The following is a 23167-nucleotide window of genomic DNA, read 5'->3' as shown; positions in this document are numbered from 1 at the left end:
AGCTCATTACTCTCATAACATTGAACGCGATGTCACCATGGCTGATCTATGCAACACCAAACAAAAACCAGGTGAGCAATTCTCAGTATTCCTGCAACGATGGCGCCAAATGTCTAGCAGACGTTCTCTTCAGTTACCTGAACGAGAACTAGTGGAAATTTTCATTTCCAACTTAAACGAAGAAATGGAATTTCACCTGGATGTCAAAGACACAGACTCTTTTAACGATATGATTACCAAAGGTATAAAATGTGAAAGGGCACTCATCAAGAAAGGACTCATCAAAATCTTTAATGAACCAAAAGATGGTCCTCGCCCACGCTTCAATAGCGATAAACCAAACTTCTGGAACAAGAATAAGAATATCGTCAACGATGGGGTTGTGGATGCTCGAACTATCCAAAATGCACAACCTGTGGTTCGATTTGCAGGACAAAATCCTCCACCTCAAAATAACACAAATGTTCCTCCTAATCAAGGTCGCATCACATCTCATGATGAACCAAGACCTCGACCACAAAAACAAAAACGCACATACACTCCCTTAGGGGAACCCATTGAAACAGTGTTGCGACAACTCCTCTCTCAAAATTTGGTCACTCTACCTAAGCTATCAAACTATGAGCCTCAGGTCAAACCGGCATGGTGGAGAGATACTGAACACTGTGAGTTCCATCAAGGAAGAGGACACAAGACAAGTAATTGTCACCGATTGAATGATCTCATTCAGGATCTTATTGATCGAGGAGAAATTGAAATTGAAGGACATGACCCAAAAACAACCAATAATGATCATCTAATGTTCAAGAATCCACTTCCATCACAAGATCAAAGGGGTCCTTCCACTTCCCGGCGAGGCACTGATACCACTGATTATACGCAGGCTGCGTATAACTACACTGTAAATCACCTATATGATGCCAGTGAACAAATTGCAACTATAACCTTCAAAAATCCCACCTCCAATTGCAATATTGTTACGCGTCGCGGCAAAGTTACCATAAAGGCAGCTCCACAAGGCACCACCTCCATCCCAAAGTAGTACAATCTTGTGGAACAATTAGACAAAACCCCTGCACTTATATCCATTTTAGAGCTTTTGCGCCTATCACCCTCTCATAAAACTATCTTGGATCAAGCACTCCAAGAGGCGTCAGTCCCTGCAAACTTGAATACGGACCAATTTCAAGCCATGGTTGGAAATCTAAAGTCATCACCTTGTCTCACTTTTTCCGAAAGTGACAACTCTTCCTTCCAACAACCTCATAATGCTTCGCTACACATTGAAGGCTTTATCAACCAACACAGGATCAAGCGAGTCTTGATCGATAATGGAGCAGGCCTAAACATTTGCACACTACAGTTGGTCACAACATTGGGATATGCAATAGAATCAGTGGATCCTCGCAAGAAGATCACCATCAATGCCTATGATGATGCAGAGCGTTCATCCAAAGGAGCTGTGGTACTACCTATCCGAGTGGGCCCTGTGTTGAAGCACGTAATTTGTCAGGTTCTGGACCTTCCTCTGCCATATAATCTATTATTAGGGAGACCTTGGATACATGCCATGCAAGCTGTTCCATCTACCTACCATCAATGTATCAAGTTCCCACATAACGGTGTAGAGATCACAATCCTGGGCGATGCAAATCCCTTTGCATTTTGCCATAATATCAGCCATCAACCAGAGATTACCGTTCCTAATAATAGAGAAGCCATTTCCTCCACATCATATATAAATCCCGCCTCTCTTGCCAGTTCAAACACCACTATACCGAAGCAAGAAAAGCTTAAGATGAAGATTGCAGAGGAAGGTCCTGGGGAATACAACTTGAGTCAACTCTTTTGTGTGGGACAAATGCCCACTTCTCCTAGAACTCATGGTAAACCACAACAGTTACTCCAGCAACCACTAAACATACCAGCATGTGCTTTGACACCTTTCGTTCTTGGAAAGAGTCAAGAGGAAGAAACACAAGATGAGGACCTGGCGGAATGGATCTATAAAGATCCCATCACCACTGACATACCGCGAGTTACACTTCCTACAGATCAGTATGGCAAAGGCCTTCTCATTATGCAAAGAATGGGATATGATGGTCAGAGTGCTTTGGGATACTGCAAACAAGGACGACATGAACCTCTGCTACCAGAATTCAAGCCCAAAGGTAATACAGGCCTTGGCTTTGAAAAAGAGATCCTTCCTAAACTCAGATTCAAAGGAAAACCCAGCAAACCATTTTGCCCACCTACTGCAAAGAGGACACCTTTCATAATCAAAGCACCATCAAGCAATATTGCCACTACCCCATCGAGGCTCACAACCCCACCGCAACCATCACCAGTGCCAAACATACCACCAATCGAACCAGTAATCCCATCCACAGCAGTCATCACATCAATAAAACCATTCATAGCAGCAACTATATTGGAACCCGCAGCAGCATCTATGGCACCAGCCGTTCCAACAGAAGCCACTGAATCAACACTGCCGATACTTCCAGTAACAAATCCTTTAAACCCCATTACGGTTCCTGCAACACCGATCACTACAAAGATACATAAACCAATCACACCTGCCATGTTTAACTCCAAAGACATCCCAGTATGGTATAGCAATTGGATGCTGGAGAGTGATTCAGAGACCGACTCACATGAGTGGGAATTTGATTCTGTACAGCTTAACACTTCAGATGAGGAAGACACATCACCACCTCCACCACACAAAGACATCCCTGTTTACGGAGAAGCACAGATAAAGACCACTTGGGTACCTGAGCTGGAAACATCTTCCACAGACCCTATGTCTCATCCTACGCCTGATTCTGACAAGGAGAGTACCATTAACGACCTTCACCACACTGTCTTAACCCTCACTGATACCTCTAACGAACTTAACCTAATCGATGAAGTAATGCCCATTATCCACCCTGAACTCATCGAATGGAACCAATCAAATCCTCCATGTCTTGACCTCTTCCAAAACGATGAGGCTATCATTGACTTTTTGGAATTACGGGATAATCTACCAAGCGGGGATCACAAAGCTGGATTTGCCATTGAACTTAATAGCGCAGCATACTTCGGGGCGGATGCCAAACCTTTCAGCTCCAAAAACATAACAATAAAACATGGATCTTCTAGTGAAAACCACACCGTGGCACTGTTTGATCTGACAAAAGTAAAAAGAAAGAGCGTATCCAATGGTGAAAACCTCTTTGAGGCGCCTGAGGATGAAGGGTTTGACATTCTCCCTGCTAGTACACAACAGGAACGATCAACGATTCTTATCGAGGAAACCAAAGAATACAATGTGGGGACTCCTGAAAACCCTCATATCATACATCCGGCATCTCTTCTCACTCCAGAGGAACAACCTCAATTCATAGAGTTCTTCCAGCAACGTCAGATCAACTTTGCATGGTCATATGCAGACATGCCTGGGCTTGATCCGGATTTAGTTATGCATCATCTCACAGTAGCAAAAGGAGCCAAACCTGTCAAATAAAAGCTTCATAAAATGCATCCTCAGATTGTCATGCTAGTCAAAACAGAACTCAAGAAACTCCTAGATGTTGGTTTCATTAGGCCAATTGATTATGCAGAATGGATCTCCAACATTGTGCCTGTCGGCAAACCAAAAGGGGGCATCCGCATTTGTACTGACTTCAGAGATCTGAATAAGGCATGTCCTAAGGATGACTTTCCCCTACCAAATATCGACATCATAGTGGATCTAACAACAGGACATGCGATGCTTTCACTCATGGATGGCTTTTCCGGCTACAATCAGATAAAGATCGCACCCGAAGATCAACATAAGACAGCCTTCACATGTCCATGGGGCACATACTGCTGGAATGTAATGCCTTTTGGTCTAAAGAATGCAGGAGCGACCTATCAAAGAGCAATGACCACCATCTTCCATGACATGATGCATACTATGATGGAAGATTATGTGGATGACTTACTAGCAAAATCACTCACTAGAGATGGACATCTCCACATCTTAGATAAAATCTTTGATAGACTGGAACAATATCATGTTCGACTCAACCCAAAGAAATGCGTCTTTGGAGTGACCTCCGGGAAGCTTCTAGGATACATTGTCTCAAGCAAAGGCATTGAGGTCGATCCAGCAAAAGTTAAGGCAATCATGGACATGCCACCTCCAAAGAATATCAGTCAGCTAAGAACACTACAAGGACGGCTTCAATCCATCCGCAGATTCATTGCACAATTGGCTGATAAGTGTCACCCATTCACACACCTGCTACACAAGAACATCCACTTTCAGTGGAATGACAGATGCCAGCAAGCATTTCAGGCACTTAAAGACTATCTCATGAATCCACCATTGTTGATGCCACCAGATCCAAGTAGACCGTTGTTACTTTATATCTCAGCGACAAGTACAGCATTAGGTGTATTATTGGCACAACATAATGGAGAAGGCAAAGAGTGTGCTGTATACTACATCTCTCGCACACTGGTTGGCTATGAACTCAATTACACACCTATTGAGCGAGCTTGCCTAGCAGTAATCTTAGCAGCCACTAAATTGCGACACTATCTGTTGACACACAAGGTACAACTCATCGCAAAGATTGATCCACTCAAGTACTTACTCAGCAAAGCAGCATTGACAGGTCGTTTGGCCAAATGGGTGATGATTCTAAGTGAATTTGACATCAAGTATGTAGACCGTAAAGCTATCAAAGGTCAGGTTATTGCAGATCAGTTGGCTGATGCACCTCTCATAGGCGATCATCCTCTCATTTCCAATTTTCCAGATGAAGAGATATTCATGATCACAGAAGCACAACCATGGAAACTATATTTTGATGGTTCATACACTAGGCATGGCTCGGGGGCAGGCATTCTATTTATCACACCTCAAGGTGATAGCATCCCGAAGTCTTATAGGCTCACATTTCCATGCACAAACAACATAGCAGAGTATGAAGCCTTGATCACAAGACTCAGGTTAGCCGTACAGTGGAAATTACAAGAACTACAAGTATATGGCGACTCACAACTGGTCATTCGACAAGCAACTGATGAATATCAGACCAAGGATGATAAACTCATGCCATACAAGCAAATGGTGGACACTCTAAAGACATCATTTACTACTATCACTTTTGAGCAGATACCAAGAGATTAGAATCGAGCTGCTGATGCTATGGCTACCATCGCATCTCTCCTAGATGTTCCACAAAATTCAACACGCTACGAGTTCTTGGTAGAACAGCTTTGGATTCCCGCTTATGATATCCCCAAATCTGAAATGATATGTCACCTTGTCGGTCCTAAATCCCCATGGTACGGTGAGTTCTACACCTATCTTCGCGATCATACCCTTCCTCCCAACCAATCGAATAACCAACGAAAAACCTTCATTCGCCAAACTGCTCGATATACCATTATTGCCGAAACCCTATACTGACGCGGTCTTGATGGTACTCTCCTTCGATGTCTGGAACAAGGTGAGATAACAAAGGCTTTGGAAGAGGTACATGAAGGAATTTGCGGGACTCATTCAAGTGGTCCATCACTCGCCAAGAAACTCCTGCGAGCTGGATATTATTGGCCATCTATGGAAACGGATTCCTACTACTTTTTCAAAAAATGCAAGAAATGTCAAGTTCATGGCGACCTGATACATGCACCAGCTCAGGAACTGCAACCAATCACGACACCATGGCCTTTCTGTCAATGGGGCCTTTACCTTGTGGGTAAGATTCATCCATCTTCATCCAACGACCATAAATTCATTATTACCGCCACCAAATATTTCACAAAGTGGATCGAAGCTGTTCCACTTACCCAAGTCACCGGCAAGCAGATCGCCTCATTCATCCTCAACTACATCATCTGCCGGTATGGTGTACCCATGTCCATCATCACAGATAACGGTCTTCCTTTCAAAAATCAGGATGTCCGCGAGCTTTGTGAGAAATTTCATATCCAACACCGCTTTTCCACCCCCTATTACCCACAAGGCAATGGTCAGGCCGAAGCATCTAATAAAAACATATTGAGAATCCTAAAGAAGACAGTCAATGATGTCGGTCGTGATTGGCATGTTCAATTGAATCCAGCATTATGGGCATATCGAACTAGTATTCGAACCCCTATAGGTGCAACTCCTTATTCATTGGTCTATGGTGCTGAAGCTATCTTACCCATTGAGGTTGAGATACCATCCTTACGGGTGTCATTGCACAATCTCATCGATGATGAAGCATACAGAGTATCCCGCCTTCAGGACTTAGAGTTACTTGATGAGAAGCGACAAGCTGCATACAATCACCTCAAAGCCTATCAGCAGCGCATGAGTAGAAGCTACAATCACCGAGTTAGATCTCGTACATTTGAGGTAGGTGATCTTGTTCTTAGAGAGAATCCTCGCAACCAACCAAACCGAGAACATCAGGGTAAGTTTGAATCAAATTGGCTCGGCCCATATGTTGTCACTGCTGTGTTCGGGTCCGGGGCATATCAGTTGGCTACATCAGAAGGAGAACCGCTTGCAGATCCAATCAACAGCATGCACCTCAAATGGTTTTATACCTAAGGTGTACAAGAGCATCAGGCTCCCCTACATATCAGAAAAATACCAAAAACATTCAGAAAATGTCCTGAAGAAAATACAAAAACATTCAAAAAAAAAAAAGTAAAGAAAAATCATGCATCCAAACGGTGAACAACCACTCCGGTGGCACCTTGGGTAAGTGCGATGGTGAAAACCTGGCAAACAGGCGCCACTCATAAAGGCAATGGCTCCAGTATCTTTCAGGCTCGTTGCGATCACATTTACTTCATACATACATCCATCCATCCAAAGCCATGGCTTGTTATTCATCTGTCATTAAGAAAATACTCCATGCGTCTAGCATTCCACCTTTTCATAGTCAGGTCTACAAACTGGGGGCAATACCCTTACCCTCGTGATGGAAGTGGATTCTACATTGTCTTATATGTCATTACGCTCTTCATTCAGGCAATCATCAGAAAATATCAAAAACATTCAAAAATGACTCTCAAAAATACCAAAAACATTCAAAAATGATTCACAAAATCCAAAAACATCGACAAAACCCATCAAAAATCACACAAAAAAAACATGGCAACACCTTGTACATAGTCATCCGATCAGATACCAAATAAACATTGACAAACATTACTCACACACTGACCATTTACCAATCAAACCAAAACAATCGACATCAACAAATCCAAACTGTCTTTAAAACAAGGATGCATCCTTCCTTACCAAAACAAAGACAAGATGACATTTTCTTTGACAAGAAAATTCTGTTAGGCTATCAAATACTTGGTTGATTTGTGAGTACAATCGTTTGTTTATCTGTATCGGAATCTTTTAGCATTGTTTTGTATCGTTTGCGCATTATTTCCGATGAAGTTCTGGGGCATGTACTAATGGTGTCTATGTGGGAAGTTCACCAAGCTACGTGATCTTATGCAAAATGCAGTCATAGATCACTACGGCTTGCTGACTACAGCGTATACCTCGACCATATGGGCATGAACCATTACCAAGGATCCTTATTCTTTATTCTTTATGTATATACTGTTTGTTTGCAGGTACAATGCTCTTCCTTTGGTTCCTCCTACCTCATCCAAACTGGATAAAGGAGTTATCTCTTAGTACGGTATGCACTTGTCTCAGGATCTGATCAGCCTAAGATCAAGGAGGACGATCCAAGTCATGCATGAACGGAGATAATCCTTGTCTGTTCCGCAAGCAATACTCAGGTCAACTTGATCCATTATATCAAGTTGCTTGTATTAACTTGCTATATCAAAATCCATGTAAGAAATACTCAGGTCATCTTGAATCATTATGTCAAGATGCTTGTATTCTCTTCCAACATTTTAAAGCTCAATGATGAAAATCGAGCACTATGGATCGTAATCTCATCTCATCTGTATATATTGCATTTCGTTGCATTCCACCCATCCATACATTCATAATAGCTACATATCATGCATACATAGTCATAATAATGCATACTCTATTTTCCTCTTCTTCCATAGGAATGAGTCATAGGTCCTCCATTTCTTCTAACATCGAACCCCCCCAACCCTCCCCATCTCGATAATCAGCATCATATACCCTACATCGTTTCTCAATCAACCCAATCAAGCCACGTTCATCACCATCCATCTCTAAATAGGAGGGATTGTGTTTCCTATGCTAAGTCATCCAATAAGCCAAGCAAGTTACTCTGTCTGCACAGGTACATCGACTCACACACACCTAGACTATCAACAGATACTCTGATCAAGTATCTTCGGGTCTCAACAGGTAATCGATTATGGTAATCCTAGACTACATCAGACATTTATCATAATGGCCTAGTCTCAACGGGGTTGCCATGATTCCCCACAACCATCCATCACACGCACACACTATCAATTGATCAACCAATCAAACACAATCACATCGGACAATTACATCAATTGTCTACGTCTCAACGAGTATTTTGCTTCATATACCTTGACTTCATCAGGCAATTACATCAATTGTCTAAGTCACATCAGGTCACTTTGATTCACTTACTCAGACTTTATCATGTCCAAGCGACCAACCGACATCAACTGTCATGCTTTGACTTGACCGGGGCAATTCAACCGATTGCACCAGATTGTCCAACCAATTTTGATCAATTGTATAGCATCAATCCAAACCCCACACTACATCTGCTATGTATCTCTTGCATGACCTCAGGGTACTCGCTGGCTTGTTGTTTCTCCGTATTCACTCTATTTTTCTTCCATTCTTTCACTGTTGTTGCTAATTTCTTCTATTCTACCTCCCCTCCACTTCTCATTCTTTTTCAAGAGATCGCCCGATTTTTTTGAAATTTTTCGGCCCATCTCTCGAGGGGGCATACCACCCATTAAATTTACATTTTATGGGGCATTTCTTCACACCTATTTTTCTTTCTTTGAAACGACGCGATAAACCGCACCGTCTCAAAGAGGGGCAAATGTAGTCACACAAATCTGTCCATTTTAATTAAATGAATATTTCGTATTTATTTGATTAAAAATCCACTAACCATCAATTAATTAAATTAATATTTAATTAATTCATCTCCAAACATTCTTCTATTAATTAAATAAATTATTCAATTTATTTTAATTAATTAATTAAATCAAATTTCAATCAATTAAATAAATAAAATCAATTTATTTAATTAAATCCCCCTTTTCCTCTTTTAAATAAATTAAATAAAACATTTATTTAAATCATTATCCCCACCCCACTTGCATTTTCCTACAAATGCAACTTGCACACATTTTGAAATAAATGAATTTTTATTTTAAATAAAATCCTATTTTCCCTCACCCACCAAATCCACTTGCAAAATCTAATCCCCTTCTAGATTCTTCTAAACCCTTCCTAATTAGCTTAATCCATCCCCTAATTATTGTCACATTCTTAAACAAAATGGAGTCACTTCTCAAAGCCTAAAAGTCTTTGATAACCATTAAAGGTTTTCAACCTTCAACCACTTAAATCCTCAAAGTCTTTGATAGCCATTAAAGGCTTCCAACTTTCAACCACTTAATCCACAAAGTCTCCAATAACCATTAATGGTTAACCCAAACCTTCCCACATGGTTAAAACATTTGTTTTGACTCAACCTCTATCCAACCCAAGGGTCTCATCAAGCATTTAATGCTTTGACCATGATTATCTCTTAATCATTTGCACAAAGGTTTATCCTTGGATTAACTCTTAATCCCGTGGGTAATCTTAATTTAGACTTGACCCTTAGCCTTTAGATAACCATGAGGTTTTATCAGGCCTTTAATGCCTCCAATCTCTTCTCTCAACCCAACCCTATGTTGACACTTGTCACCATGTCATTGGTGCAAATTGTGCACATGGATCCCCAACTTTCAAGCTTGACCCTTGATTAAACCTTTCAATCTCAACCATCCATTGCTCCATTTTTCCTATAAATAGAGCCCATTTCTTCATAATCCAGATCCTGAAAACTTGTATGCATCTAAGCTATAGACATTTTAGAGAGCATTTTAGCATAAGCAATCTAACATCTTGTCTTTTTGGTTAAAAATACATCATTTTAGCATTAGTATTAGTTTTTTATTTCACATTTAGAGCTATACTACAATCTCAATCCTCCATAAGCATCCATAGTGCAAAAAGCTACTGAGAGCTACACTATTTTGGAACTTGGAGAGGAGAGGAACAAGGGAGAAGAAACTAAGGCCATGCTAAGAGGCAGTTGGAGATGTCTCATGATCTGTGTTTTGTTTATTAGATAAATTAGCATGTCTTTTTTGTCTCTTTTGGTATGCCTTCATAGTTTAGTTTTAGATTGACTAACACTAATGTTTTGTATGTTTTTGTGTTCTTTGATCTTAGACTAACCTTGTGTCATTTAGGAGGGCATCAGTTCTTTATAAGAACCAACTTTGAGTGCAATTTCTCTTCCTTGCTTAACCCCAACACTCACATGTTTCATAGAATTATAAAAATGTCATATGGACATGGCAATACACTATATAACTACTTTGTGTATATGTTGTTGTAACTTCAAACTTCTATTGATGCTCTAGAAAATAATTATATGAGAAAAAAATAATATTTTAATAAATAGGGTCATCTTAAAAAGGATCATTTCTACCACTTCTTGTAGCTATATTAACTTTAAAATAGTCTTGCAACCTTGAGAAACTTGAGATTAGTATATAGTTGAATTCTTAGCAATCATTTTTATTCTTCTCATAAATAATCTTGGTGTATGCAATAATGTCTAGCTAATTGAAAATGTCATTCATATGTTGCTTGACATCATTGTTATTTGATAAAGTCATACAAAATATTTATATGAGTAGCAATGCAAAAAAAAGGTCAAATAAGAGATCTGCCATAACAACTCCAAGAGGCATGATCTGAACATCTTTGTTTCCACTTGAAAAGTAGGATTGTTTGATGATAGGATTCAAATATTCAAGGATTGTTTAATGAGAGGTGTTACTCCCTAATATGCAAATTTTCAAGTTAGATTCATCGACAAAGTAGTTAGAATTGAAAGGAGAATAGGTTACAACAAGGCATGAGAATGCTCGTAGAACTAGAAATTGAGCTTGGATAGTAGCCTTTGACTTCCAAAGAGAATTGCTAAGCTTAACACATTTGGTGGAAGAAAAAAAGAATCGTCATTTGGAATTCAACCTCTCATTGATCTTAAATGGGGGAAGGAGTCTCATATACACAACTCTCTCTAGAAAATAGAGGTTGTTGTAGTCATTATGCCATCACTAATTTTTTTTCTTAAAAAAAAGAACATCTCATATTAGTGAGAGTTTAAGTTGGAGTCATTGCGGTTATCATGCCATTACTAATATGCAAATGAGAGTCCAAGTTTGAATGCTCTATGTGAACAACAAATTATAGATTGTGATTTGTTCGCTATTGACTATTAAAATGTTTGAATTATAATCAAAGGTTGAGATCATCATTACAATAGATCCCACTAATCAAAAAATGTTTGCACTCCTTGTATGAATAGTCATTTCCTCTAATCATTTAATATTCACAAAGAATTTTCATCCAACTAAACCATTCTATTCTAATACACAAAACTCAAAACCCAAACAACTTTCAACACTTAATGATATCGGATTTTCACAATCCATATAGATAATTATGTTTCTGAATTTGATTGTGTCAAAGATTTTTTGCATCGAAATTTCAAATCATGTATGATCCATCATCAAATGATAATAGAAAGCATAAAAAGAAAATACACTTTCCAAAATACTCCACTTGTTCAAAAACTTTGATCATTTTTTCCTAACACCAAGAACCCAAAATTTTTAAAGTTTCTTACCTACCTCTAATCTCCATGGGACAATTTTGTGTCCTAATCAAAACTCTCTATCTCTATATCATTTTCAATCATATAACCATGTAGGCACCCAAATACAATAATAAAATATAACTTAAAAGTGTTGGTTCTTTCTTTACAAGTACCCAAAAAAGAATAAAACTAGCAATCACACCTTGGTGTGCAATGGGTATGCCATATAGGTATGAAAGGTGAGTTAGTAAAGTAATTGATTTATTTATTTTTATACATTTGTTTAATACATGGAATCAATAGGAGGAGGGGGTGGAAAGAGTGATAGAGATAGAGATATAAGATAAAGATAAAGAGCTAGATAGGGATAGAGATAGAGATAAAGATGAAGATTGATGAGAGAGAGAGATGGAGAGAGAGAAGAACAAGTATGGAGGGAATACCTAGAGAGGCAAAGAGATACATATATAAAGGTCTAGGAAGAGGAAGACATAGGGAGAGAGATAGATGGATAGAGAGAGGGAGACATATGTATAGATAGAGGGGTGAAAGGAAGATATATGTAGAGACATTGAAGATAAAGGGATAGAAAAAGAGGGAGAGAAATAGATTGAGATAAAGAGAAAGGTATAGGGATAGATAAAGGTAGAGAGAGATAGGGAGATAATCAAGAAGAGATAGAGTGATATATAGATATAGACAAAGAGAGAGAAGAAGAGATAGAAATATAGACGGTCAAATGAATTGATAGAGAGATAAAGATAGAAGGACAAATAGAGAAGGGGAGAGGGGGATATTCATAGAGAGATAGATATAGGGAGAGACAAATAGAGAGGAGAGATGGATAAATATAGATGGAGAGAGGGAGAGAGGGAGAGATGGAGACATATGGGAAGAGAAAGAGACATAGAGATATAGATATTTATAGAAATATAAAGGGGGGGAGATAGATAGATATAGAAAGATATATATGAGGATAGGGAGGGCACAAAGGAGGGTAAGATGGAGAGAGATATAGAGGGGGAGATATAGATAGATGGTGATATAAAGATCTAGGGAGAGAGATAGACAAAGATATAGAGGTAGAGAAGTATATTGTGTGTGTGTGTGTGTGTGAGAGAGAGAGAGAGAGTGAGAGAGAGAGAGAGAGGGGGGGGGGGGGGGTATTGAGATATAAATAGAAAGGGGAAGAGATATGGGGAGATAGAGATAGAGATAGAGATAGAGGAGAAAAGAGTAAGAGAGAAAGAGGGTGATAGAGAAAATTAATAAGGAGATAGGTATAAAGAGAGAGAGGGAGAGATATATAGAGATGGGAAAGGATGGAGATATAGACATAGAGATGGGGAGGAAGAAATAGGGATTATGTGTGTGAGGAAGAGATGTGAAGAGAAACAAAAAGGGCTATATATATATATATATATATATATATATATATATATAGAGAGAGAGAGAGAGAGAGAGAGAGAGAGAGAGAGAGAGAGAGAGAGAGAGAGAGAGAGAGAGAGAGAGTTATTCCACAATAATTCACATTTTAATAAAATAAATATAATTATAAATTTAACTACTAGTAATACATTTTGTATATTATTGTTATTTCACAAAAATAGATACAAATAATTTAAATGAAAAATATATAATAAATAAAATATGAAAAACAAAAATATATAAAATCTAAATGTTAATATAATTATCAATTCAATTTTTTTGTTTTCCATAAATCGATACATTGAATATTTCAGAAAGAGTTAGTTACTATTTATATGGAGAAAGACCTTCACAAATTAGGATGAAATAGAAAGCATAAGAAAACCTAGCCCAAAAACAATTCCTCAAATTTCTTGTCAAATGTGTTGTGTACTCAAGGTTATATAGAATGAATCTACACTTTACACATTTGGAAATTGGAGCCACTTTAGCAACATAAAATATCTAAGCTTAATTCCAACTATTCTTAAATGATATAACAATTGGCACTACCAAGTACACACTTTTATAATGAAGTATATTGTGATTGACACAAAACCAAAACAATCTCAATACATAAATAATAAATTTATTTATGTATTGAAAAAATAATTACTACTATGGACCACCACAAATTCAATTTTTAATATACTAAAGCTACACTCAAAAAGATTTTTTTACTAAAAGGTTTATTTTCTAGTACCATGGATTATTGAAGATATCAAAGAATCGTGGAAGATTTCTAACCAGAAAACCAATGAAATAATTGCAGACAAAAAGAAGATGATAGGGGAAGAGCACCAATAGATAACATAGTTCCAATACCGTCACCTTATTGTCATGTTGACCCCCCAATAGCCGTCATAGTGAAAACACCATTAATAAATTTGTTCTGTACCAATAGCCGATCATTTTTTGTAATTAATTGGCCCATTTGTGCACAACTATTGGAACATTTGTTCCATTTGTGCACCACTATTGGGACATTTGTCAACAAGTACTAGCGATTTTGAGTTGACGGTTACTGGAACATCTATAGTTAGGTATCAAGCGACAATTTGAAATGTGTACTTTTTGACCTTTGTGCGCATAACTGATTCCACAGCGTGCATCGTTACTACCCAGAAGCGAGATCAATAGCTATAAGCAGTTAAGTCGCATACAAAGACAACTAAAAAAAAAAAAAAATCCATTGTACCATTGAAAATCTGTAGAGGAGCGAAGTTAGCTATGACGACTACTGGTGCTCTTCCCCTATAGAGAACAACAATTAGTTAAAAGATATTTTGGATCATACCACAAGGCATGGCAGATCTTTGTGTTACGTAGACAAAGCTAAGTGGAGAACAACTCAGCTCAAGCAGTACCTATTGGGATTCCACTTAATATAAAATCGAGTGTGAAACTTGTGAAGACATTTCTTATTTTAGTACCTAGTGCAGTGTGTCATGTCGTCATCCCAAGGAGAAGAAAGCAATCAAAAGTGGTGTTAGTTGGATATGACGTTAATGGAAGATTAGGTCATCCCTTAGGTCATTCATCGGTCTTACAAAAGGTTGGAATCTATCAATATCAATACCTAGAAAACACACGGAATAAGCTCTACCTAACCCATCTTTCACACGTGTCAATACACATGGGAGACGTAACATATCTTTCACACGTTTTAATACACATGGGAGTTGACCAATTGTTTTCTATTTTAATTTGAAAAGGTAACGTGACTTACTAGCCGTTGCATGCACTCATATCAACGCTGCCAACCTCCTATATATATATATATATATATATATATATATAAAATCAAACAAAATTAAGGAAAATAATTTATACTAGCAATTGTACTTTGGGGTGCAATGGGTACGCCGAATAGAAGATGGGAAGTAAGAGAATAACATAAAAACCATTATATGGTATAGAATAGGTCCTTTGCAATCAATGAAAAAAGTTTGCGATGTTAGATTTTGTAGTATATATATAAATGAAAATTAGATCAAATGGAAAAGCAATTTGAACCATGTAGAGATATTTCATTTTCCAGTAATAACAAGTCTTTGAATGTCTCACGATGTTACACAACACATTAAATATGTAAAATATAGTTTTATAAAGAACAGTCCATTTGAAGCAAGTTTGTAACCGTGTAGAGATTTTTCATTTGTCAGTAAGAACAAGGCTTAGAATTTCTCACGCTGTTACAAAGCACAATAAATATGTCAAATATAGTTTTATAAAGCACAGTTCATATAAGGACAAACACTATTGGATTGAACAAATGGTGTACATGTATTGTTGTTTGGTGTAAAGAAAAGAATGGGAAATGAAGAAGATTCAATGTGATAAGGGGTTGAAGAGCAAAAACCTGGAGAAGTATTTTCATTTGATAACGTTGTCAGTTGTTCCTCTTCTTGTTTTCGCCGAGCAACATATGGGCTCTTTTGTATACGTGAATATCTTTGGAATGTGAATGGAGGGTGTATGCGAAGACTTGCAAGGTCACGGACCCTTGAAATTGCTGTGAATGTCAACCCTTGACGATCTGTATTGCCGATGTCGATTGTCACTCTTTGAAGTGTCAGCCCTTGTGATTTGTGAATTGTTAAGGCCCATGCCATTTTTAGTGGTATTTGACGTCGAAGACCACGACTTATTGGAATAAGAGGGATATTTTTTGAGTTGTCTTGGTCCCAAACTGGGCCTATGTATTTTTTGAATTGAACAACAACAAATAAGGGGAGTTCAGGTGGTCTTTCACCACCATTATATACAATTTCTTTGACTTGTCCAAGTGCACCATTGACAAGTCCTGTTTCCACCCACAAGTTGGCAGATAACATAACTTCCTGGCCAATACATAAGAGGATCTTAGATTCAAGTTGTTCCTCATCAGGATTTGAGCATGTGATTTCCTTGAGTTGTTCTGCAGTAGATAGGGCAATAGGCTTTGCCAACAACATGCGTTTGTTATGTAGTGATACCATTTCATTTGTTGCAAATAAGTGTGTGGATGATAAGAATAAAGATTGCTCTACAGAGGAAAGTGTTGAATTTGCTCGAGACAGTAAAAGTTGCCAATCTGCAATAGTGGGTTCTACATTTCGTAAATTGGAGAGAAGTGCACGAAAGGCAATTTGTGCAGGTTGATCTCCAATTTGACAAAATATTTTTTTCAATGTTATAATTGTTATGAAGCTACGCCATAGTGTCCCTCCATATGAAGTTGAAGCATACATAGGAATGTCTTTGACAGGTGGTAGTTGGCCCAAGTCACCAAAGATAATGATTGAGCGTCCTCCAAATGGGAGCTGGTTATGGGCAGGGAATGCCTCATGTAACCTTATATCAATGCGTTGTATCAACTTTGGACCAATGAAGCTCATTTCATCAATTATAAGGTAGCGAATGAAGTACATGCTTTCTTGGAAGCTTGCCAAATGTTTGTCCTTGTAGAGGGTGCATTTCTTTGATTGGAATTCTTAGTGCTGAATGAATTGTTGATGCTTGTATATTGAATGCCGCAACTCCTGTTGGTGCAAGGAGCAATAATGGTGATTGGCCATTTGGTACTGATCTTGTGAGTGCTGATTTTATGCTTGTTATGAGGTGTGACTTTCCTGTGCCTGCAGTTCCTTGAACAATAATTTTCAATGGTGCTTGCAAACTATTAGCATGTAGATGTGAAATAACTATATCATATGCCGTTTGTTGTTGTATACATAGGTTATTTTGGCTTTGCTGCTGGAGAACATGATGGGGCTGAAATGTTCGGCGATTGGAGTGTATGAAATTTGTAGCTATTTCTTTTTCTTGTGGACTGAAGTGATGTACTCCCCAGTCATTGTTCAAGTCAATATCACGTTGGCCAAGCATATCAAGTTCATCCAGGTGAATAGGAAGTCCTGGGTATGAAGCTGACAGTACTTGCCATTCATTGAGGATGTTTTCTGGCATTTGTTTTGTGTCGCTTGAAGGAGTGGTAGGATTAGATCTTTCATCGGCTTTTGTAGATGTTCAACGTACATGCCATGGCTTGTACTTGTGAGAGAACCTTTCCCATAGTGCTTGATTTTCATCATCTGTTGAGTCGAAATCCATTTGAATGTTGCGGAATGGGTGGTACAATAATAGTTCAGTCCAACAAAATTCTTGAAAACATTTTTCTTCCTTTGTAGGGATGGTTCTGAATCGTGGAGACACTCGAACTATGATTGGTGTGGCTCGCTCTTTCCATTGATCACACTTTCTTGATGCGTTGAAGAACCATTTTTGAGTTACTTCGATAAGAGACATTCTCTCTAAATGTATTGGTCTTGCCATGTAAGATGCAATATAGTTTGGATATGTGGTTCTTTCTGTGGATGTGATTGGTACACGTTGGAATTTTTCTTGGTTCACATTTAAAGAAAAAAATGTTTGACTATAAAGGGAGAGTGGTAGCTTTAGTAGAAGGTGGCAACTTTCTTGGGCACTTATATCACGATCCACAAGGTTGTCAAGAAGCATTTTGCGAAAAGCATTAGGAGCTGGTTTATCAAACTCAAAGTTGGTTGATATTTGAGATAACATTGCATGGTATGTTTCTGATTTGTTTTCAGCTTTAGTAGCATATTTTGCAATATATTTGATCACAACATCAATTGAGAGAACAGGTTGGCAATCTACATTGGCCCTCCATATTGAGAGTATAAATGGGTTGTGAAGATTTAGGCGGTCATCATTGCAAGCAGGGGTGTGCTTAGGTTGGCCATTATCATCATTAGAAAGAGACGATTTTTCTGTAATGTTCCAAGGGGCTTTATAACAGCATTGAAGAGATGTCCCCTTCTTGTGAAGGCATGTTTGGATAGTACATTTTGTATGTCTTTGAACATAATTGGCCAATTCACAATAGTCAATGGAAGGATCACTTGATACTATCATGCTTGTGTCCATCAAGCAAGGGTCGTCAACAATGGATCGGTGGAACACTTGATTTCTCAATTCATGACTTCGTGGGTTCCACACGGAGACATATGTATCAATGTATGCAAGTGCATTTTGTACTGACTGAATGTCATTCCATTGTAATTTGCCAATGTCAGGCACTTTTGGTAGCCAAATGAAACCATGGATATGTGCAGAGCCTCTATGTTGCCATTCATACTTGGGAAAAGAGGTTTTTAGAAAAAAACAAAAAAACTAAAAGAAGGGTAAGAGCTGAAGGTAAAAGTAGTAGGTTGCAAGAATTATACCTATACCAATAGTCATTTGCACCAAGAAGTTTTTCCAACACTTCTTCATGAAATGCAGTAAATCTGTGATGCATGTACATTGCAGTAAGGTGTGGATTTTGAACTATATTTTGTAATCTCCACCTAGCAGTTGCATATGGATTTGTAGGTGTGGTGGTTGGCATGATATTATGCAAGTCTGGCCATTTTGTATCAGCATCACTGAGTGTGAAAAATAGCATTGGACAACCAATTTGGATGACCATGTCTATAAGTTCCCTTCTACGTTGATTCCAGAATGGTTTAGTTCCATGAATTGACGAGCTAAAGCACATTAGTTGATCTGCTAGTTTGTCATCAAGCAAGTCCTTTAATCTTTGTGGAAGGTCAAAAATTGTTATAGGCATTGAATCATCAAGTTGTTTGTGGACAAATACAGATGCGGTGGCTTGACTTCTATGACGCATTAGTATATTCAATATGAAGTACCTAAACCTTGGGTGTTGACCAAATCTATTATCATGGTATCTTAAAAGATGGAGACCATACTCATGTAGCTTAACTTCTTTAAGACTTGGTTATTTGAATGCAGCTATACCTTTAGGGAACAAAGTGGGGAATGACATTACAAACAATCCTTCAATAGTGTATTCATTTATAGGAGATGGGGAAATGGGTGGCCATTTAACTACAAGAGTTGGGCGTCCTTGCCCTAGTTGTAGTAAAGCACGAACTTCTTCGACCTCTCGACGTGCAGGTGGAAGATTTGCCACAAATGAATCAGTCATTTGCAAGTTCTCTATCAATGGACCATCCTCTGTAACATCTTCTTGCATGAAACTTAGGTCAATGGGATCAGGATTTGAAGTGGTCGCATATAGTAGGTCAGATATATTAGTGGGGTTAATGGGTAAAGATGACAATGCTAATTCATCTAATTGTACATCTTTGTAGTATGGGTCATAACAAATCTTATATTTTAATTCCTCATGCACACATCCTCTACTAACATAGAAGTTGTATTGTTGTTGGCCACTGTTTGCTTTGTTTACTATTATCATGTCCAATCCATCTATATGCCTAGGCAAGTGGGATGCAATTGAAGAAATATCTTGAGGAAAACAAATAGTGTGGCCACTATATTTTAGTTGGCCTCCTCTTGCATAGGTAACTTGAAGGACAGGGCTAATCCTTGCTATCAACATCTCCTCAACTTGAGTTAGTATTTGCAAACATTGAGGCTGCTCACCAGGGTCCATGTTGTTCCAATTTGAGTAGCAGTGTCCATTTTTTTCTGTTGTGCATCTGTAGCAAGTATTTTTTCCATTAAATTCTTTAGTTTTAATTCCTAGGTATCTCTTGAAACATATTAGACATGTTGAAATCTTTGAAAGCTTGTCCAATTTCAAACGAAAGTTGTTTCTGGCGATGCAATATTTTTGACAAAAGTTTGGGGAGCTATGGATTTCGGCAATTGGGGTAGCTTGATTTGTATGTTGGATTTGGGGTACATGTGTTTCTACATGGGGTGGAAAGTGGGGAGACGATACTGTGGATGTGGAGGGTTGTCCAGCTAAAAAGTGTCGAGTTTCTCTTCTTCTTTTGTTAAGAATGATTTTCCTTCCATGGTACCTTGCGCGTTGCATTTGATTTCGATGAGCACGTCTTTCTTCCACTGTATCATTTTGTATTTCCATGGCACAGTGTGTTGAGAATGAAAGGTATATGATATATCTGTGAATGAAAATCTTTAACATATAAATATATAACAAATTAAGAAAAATTTCTATATACCAAAATAAGTGCTAGTGTAATGTGAAATAGCATATGAAACCATTATAAAGAAAATTGTGAGATTAATTGTTTGAATAAATAAATTTTGATCATAAATGAAAAAAATACAGCATATGTTGATTTATATATGATTTTTTGTATTGTGTAAATTTAAGTATATTTAAAAGCATTTTTTGAAGTAACATGACTAAGTACAATACATGATGACGACATAATACTGTAAACATAATATGGACAAGTGAAATACATAATATTGAAAAAGATATACAAAATGCTTTCATATATGGACAAGTGAAATACATATTATCGAAAAAGATATACAAAATGGATACACATCCATGAACAGTATTATATGTAGCTTTTAGGTAGGCTTAATGGCTATAATAACAATGCTTTGTGTTTCTTGGCCAGCAAATGGAACCATTTTGATGTTGAGATCAAAGAAAAATTTGCAATCAATAACATTGCTCAATATAGGTTCCACAACATTAGGTTTTGCTAGAAGTAGCTGGAAATCTTCTGCAGCAACACTCAACAAGGTATTTGATGGTCCTTCGAATGCAGTAACTTTAAGAAGCTCACCTGTTTCATCTTGCAAGTCCATTTTAAGCATTTAGATAAAATCGCATTTAGAGAGATCAGTAGAACACTTTGGGCATTGGAATGTGTTGGGTGAACTTTGCACAACTTTTTTCTTACATTTTTTTTTGTCCACTACTTGTGGACAAGATAGGTAGTAAAAGTTGTCTAAGTAAAGTTTTGTAATAGTGGCCTTCACACATACATTCTTTTGGCCAGGAAAGCTTTCATCAGTAATAGATGAAATATCTATTGGATTTTCAAATGTGTGGGGGGAAAGGTTGGTTTGTGACAATGAAATGTAGGGTTCGTCAACCCCTTTCTTGGCATACCATGTTTGTAATATTGTGGTTTCCAACAAATCTGGATTGATTAAAAGTGTAGTTGAAAAGATAGTATCAAGTGATTTTCCATTCCAAGATACTATATGGCCAGACTTGATCAAAAGAATAGGAGGATTCGGTTTTAGGGATATTTCAAATATTTGTTTGCCCTCGATTTGATAGTAGTGACCCCAAAATGTAATATCTATGGTACAACTTGACATGTCTATGATTGTAGCAGTACACTTTATTGTCGCAGTGCCATCTCTTTTACGTATGGTTGATGTAGGGGAGATTGATAAAACTATTCCAATGACATCTACAAGGGCATTAATAGGAAATGATTGTAGTGAATCTATGCTCTTAATGTGGAAGCTATGCTTGGGTACGGTAGAGTCTATGCATGTGGTAGGAGTTACTGTGGAAGAGTTGTGGAGGATTATTTCAAAAGGGTTTGTGGAGCTACTATATTTTGTGTTTGCCACTTTAATACGACCGTTGGAGATCACATAAAGACTACCAGAGTGAATAACATGGTAAAAGCTATCAACAAGTTCATTAAAACAAGTCACATGTATTTCAGATCCTAACATGTCTACAAAATCAAATCCAAAAACTTTCCCATCACGTCCTACATTTTTGAAATTGTGAATAGGGGTTTTTGCTAATGCTCGACCTTCAATGGACCATTGTTTGTGATATGGGGTCAATGTTTTAATGGGAATAATTGGGAAAGGGTTCAATGGGTCTTCAGAACTATTTGATGGAAGGTAGGCAATAGCTTGAAGGAGTGGAGTTGGAGATCCAATGATAGCTGCAGTATTTGAAATTATGTCCAAGCTAAGAATTATAATATCCCTGCAATAAAATGAGATGTTTATTTAGTGAGGAGGTCTATAAGAAGAAATAAGAATACAAAAAAAAATTGGAAAATGTGGACATACGTGTATTTGTCGAATATCTTGCAAGAATATTCTATAAGGCAGAGAATAGAACCCGTGACTAAAGCTTCTTCTAGAACAAGACTGTTCATTTGGTCAGGAAGCAATGTTGGATGGGTGTGCATACCATCAGAGAGTTGTAGGCGGTATTTGACATTTGTAGAATGAGGTTGTTGAATGGAATGTATTGCCATAACTTGTAAAGAAGGGTCAACAAGAGACATGCCTGCAAGAATGTCTGCTATGGCATTTGCAATTAATGTTGCCATCATTCAATTCAAACTGAGTGGAAGATGTTGGCCTGTGAATAAGTTGAAATAGGACAATTAGGTTGCGACAAAGAAATTGCGGTCAACATGAAATTGAAATTGAGTGGGAATAGCATGTTTGTTTATATAAATTGAAATTTGTTAATTTTTCTTTCTTTCTACAAATGTAGTATTAAAAAAAGAAGTCTTCAAAGTAGTATTCAAGTTAAGATTGGTTTGTTTGAAAAAAAAAAAGTGTTTGAACAGTTGTTGAAGTTATGCACCAATCTTTCCTATTTTTTAATTATCTTTATAAACAATAATATAACTCTTTGTTTCCTTGGTAAGCTATGTTTAAAAGAAAAGTTCATCAAACTTAACGCATCTCATCTAAGCTATTTTTAAAAGATGGAGAGTATATAATGATAACAAATATTTTTTAAAGTATTCCTTGTGATACAACTCATCTAAGCTATTATTACACTATTTAGTTCAAAAAATAAAGTTATGAAGTAAACTTTTTAAAATTGTAAGTAAAAAACATCTACTTCTAAAATGAATGAGTGGTTGAAGCTCAAAGAATCATATTACCAAAATAAAAGTTTATTCATTAACTTATGTCGATAATTTCCACTGATAGATTAGGTAGGTCACATAATATCAAAATAGAAGTTTGTTTACTTACTTTTTAGTATCTGTACTGATAGTTGTAGCGCAAATATATGATTACGG

At 37.5% G+C, this 23167-nt stretch overlaps 2 protein-coding genes across 2 annotated transcripts; both read right to left on the bottom strand.

The window, feature by feature from the left end:
* Window positions 1-15527: 15527 nt before the first annotated feature.
* LOC131066865 (uncharacterized) lies at window positions 15528-16720 on the bottom strand. The gene is made up of 2 exons (XM_058001736.2): window positions 15703-16720; window positions 15528-15532 (listed from the first exon to the last, which is right to left on the bottom strand). The coding sequence occupies exons 1-2, from the start codon at window positions 16718-16720 to the stop codon at window positions 15528-15530; spliced, it is 1023 nt and encodes a 340-aa protein (XP_057857719.2).
* Window positions 16721-17351: 631 nt separating this feature from the next.
* LOC131066866 (uncharacterized) lies at window positions 17352-19017 on the bottom strand. The gene is made up of 2 exons (XM_058001737.1): window positions 18572-19017; window positions 17352-18465 (listed from the first exon to the last, which is right to left on the bottom strand). Exons 1-2 carry the CDS (start codon window positions 19015-19017, stop codon window positions 17352-17354), a joined length of 1560 nt encoding a protein of 519 aa, XP_057857720.1.
* Between the last annotated feature and the right edge of the window lie 4150 nt (window positions 19018-23167).

The sequence above is a fragment of the Cryptomeria japonica genome, chromosome 9 (genome assembly GCF_030272615.1).
Source record: "Cryptomeria japonica chromosome 9, Sugi_1.0, whole genome shotgun sequence".
Classification (NCBI taxonomy): domain Eukaryota; kingdom Viridiplantae; phylum Streptophyta; class Pinopsida; order Cupressales; family Cupressaceae; genus Cryptomeria; species Cryptomeria japonica.
Note: the sequence above shows the minus strand (reverse complement) of the source record. Positions and strands in the feature narration are given on the sequence as shown.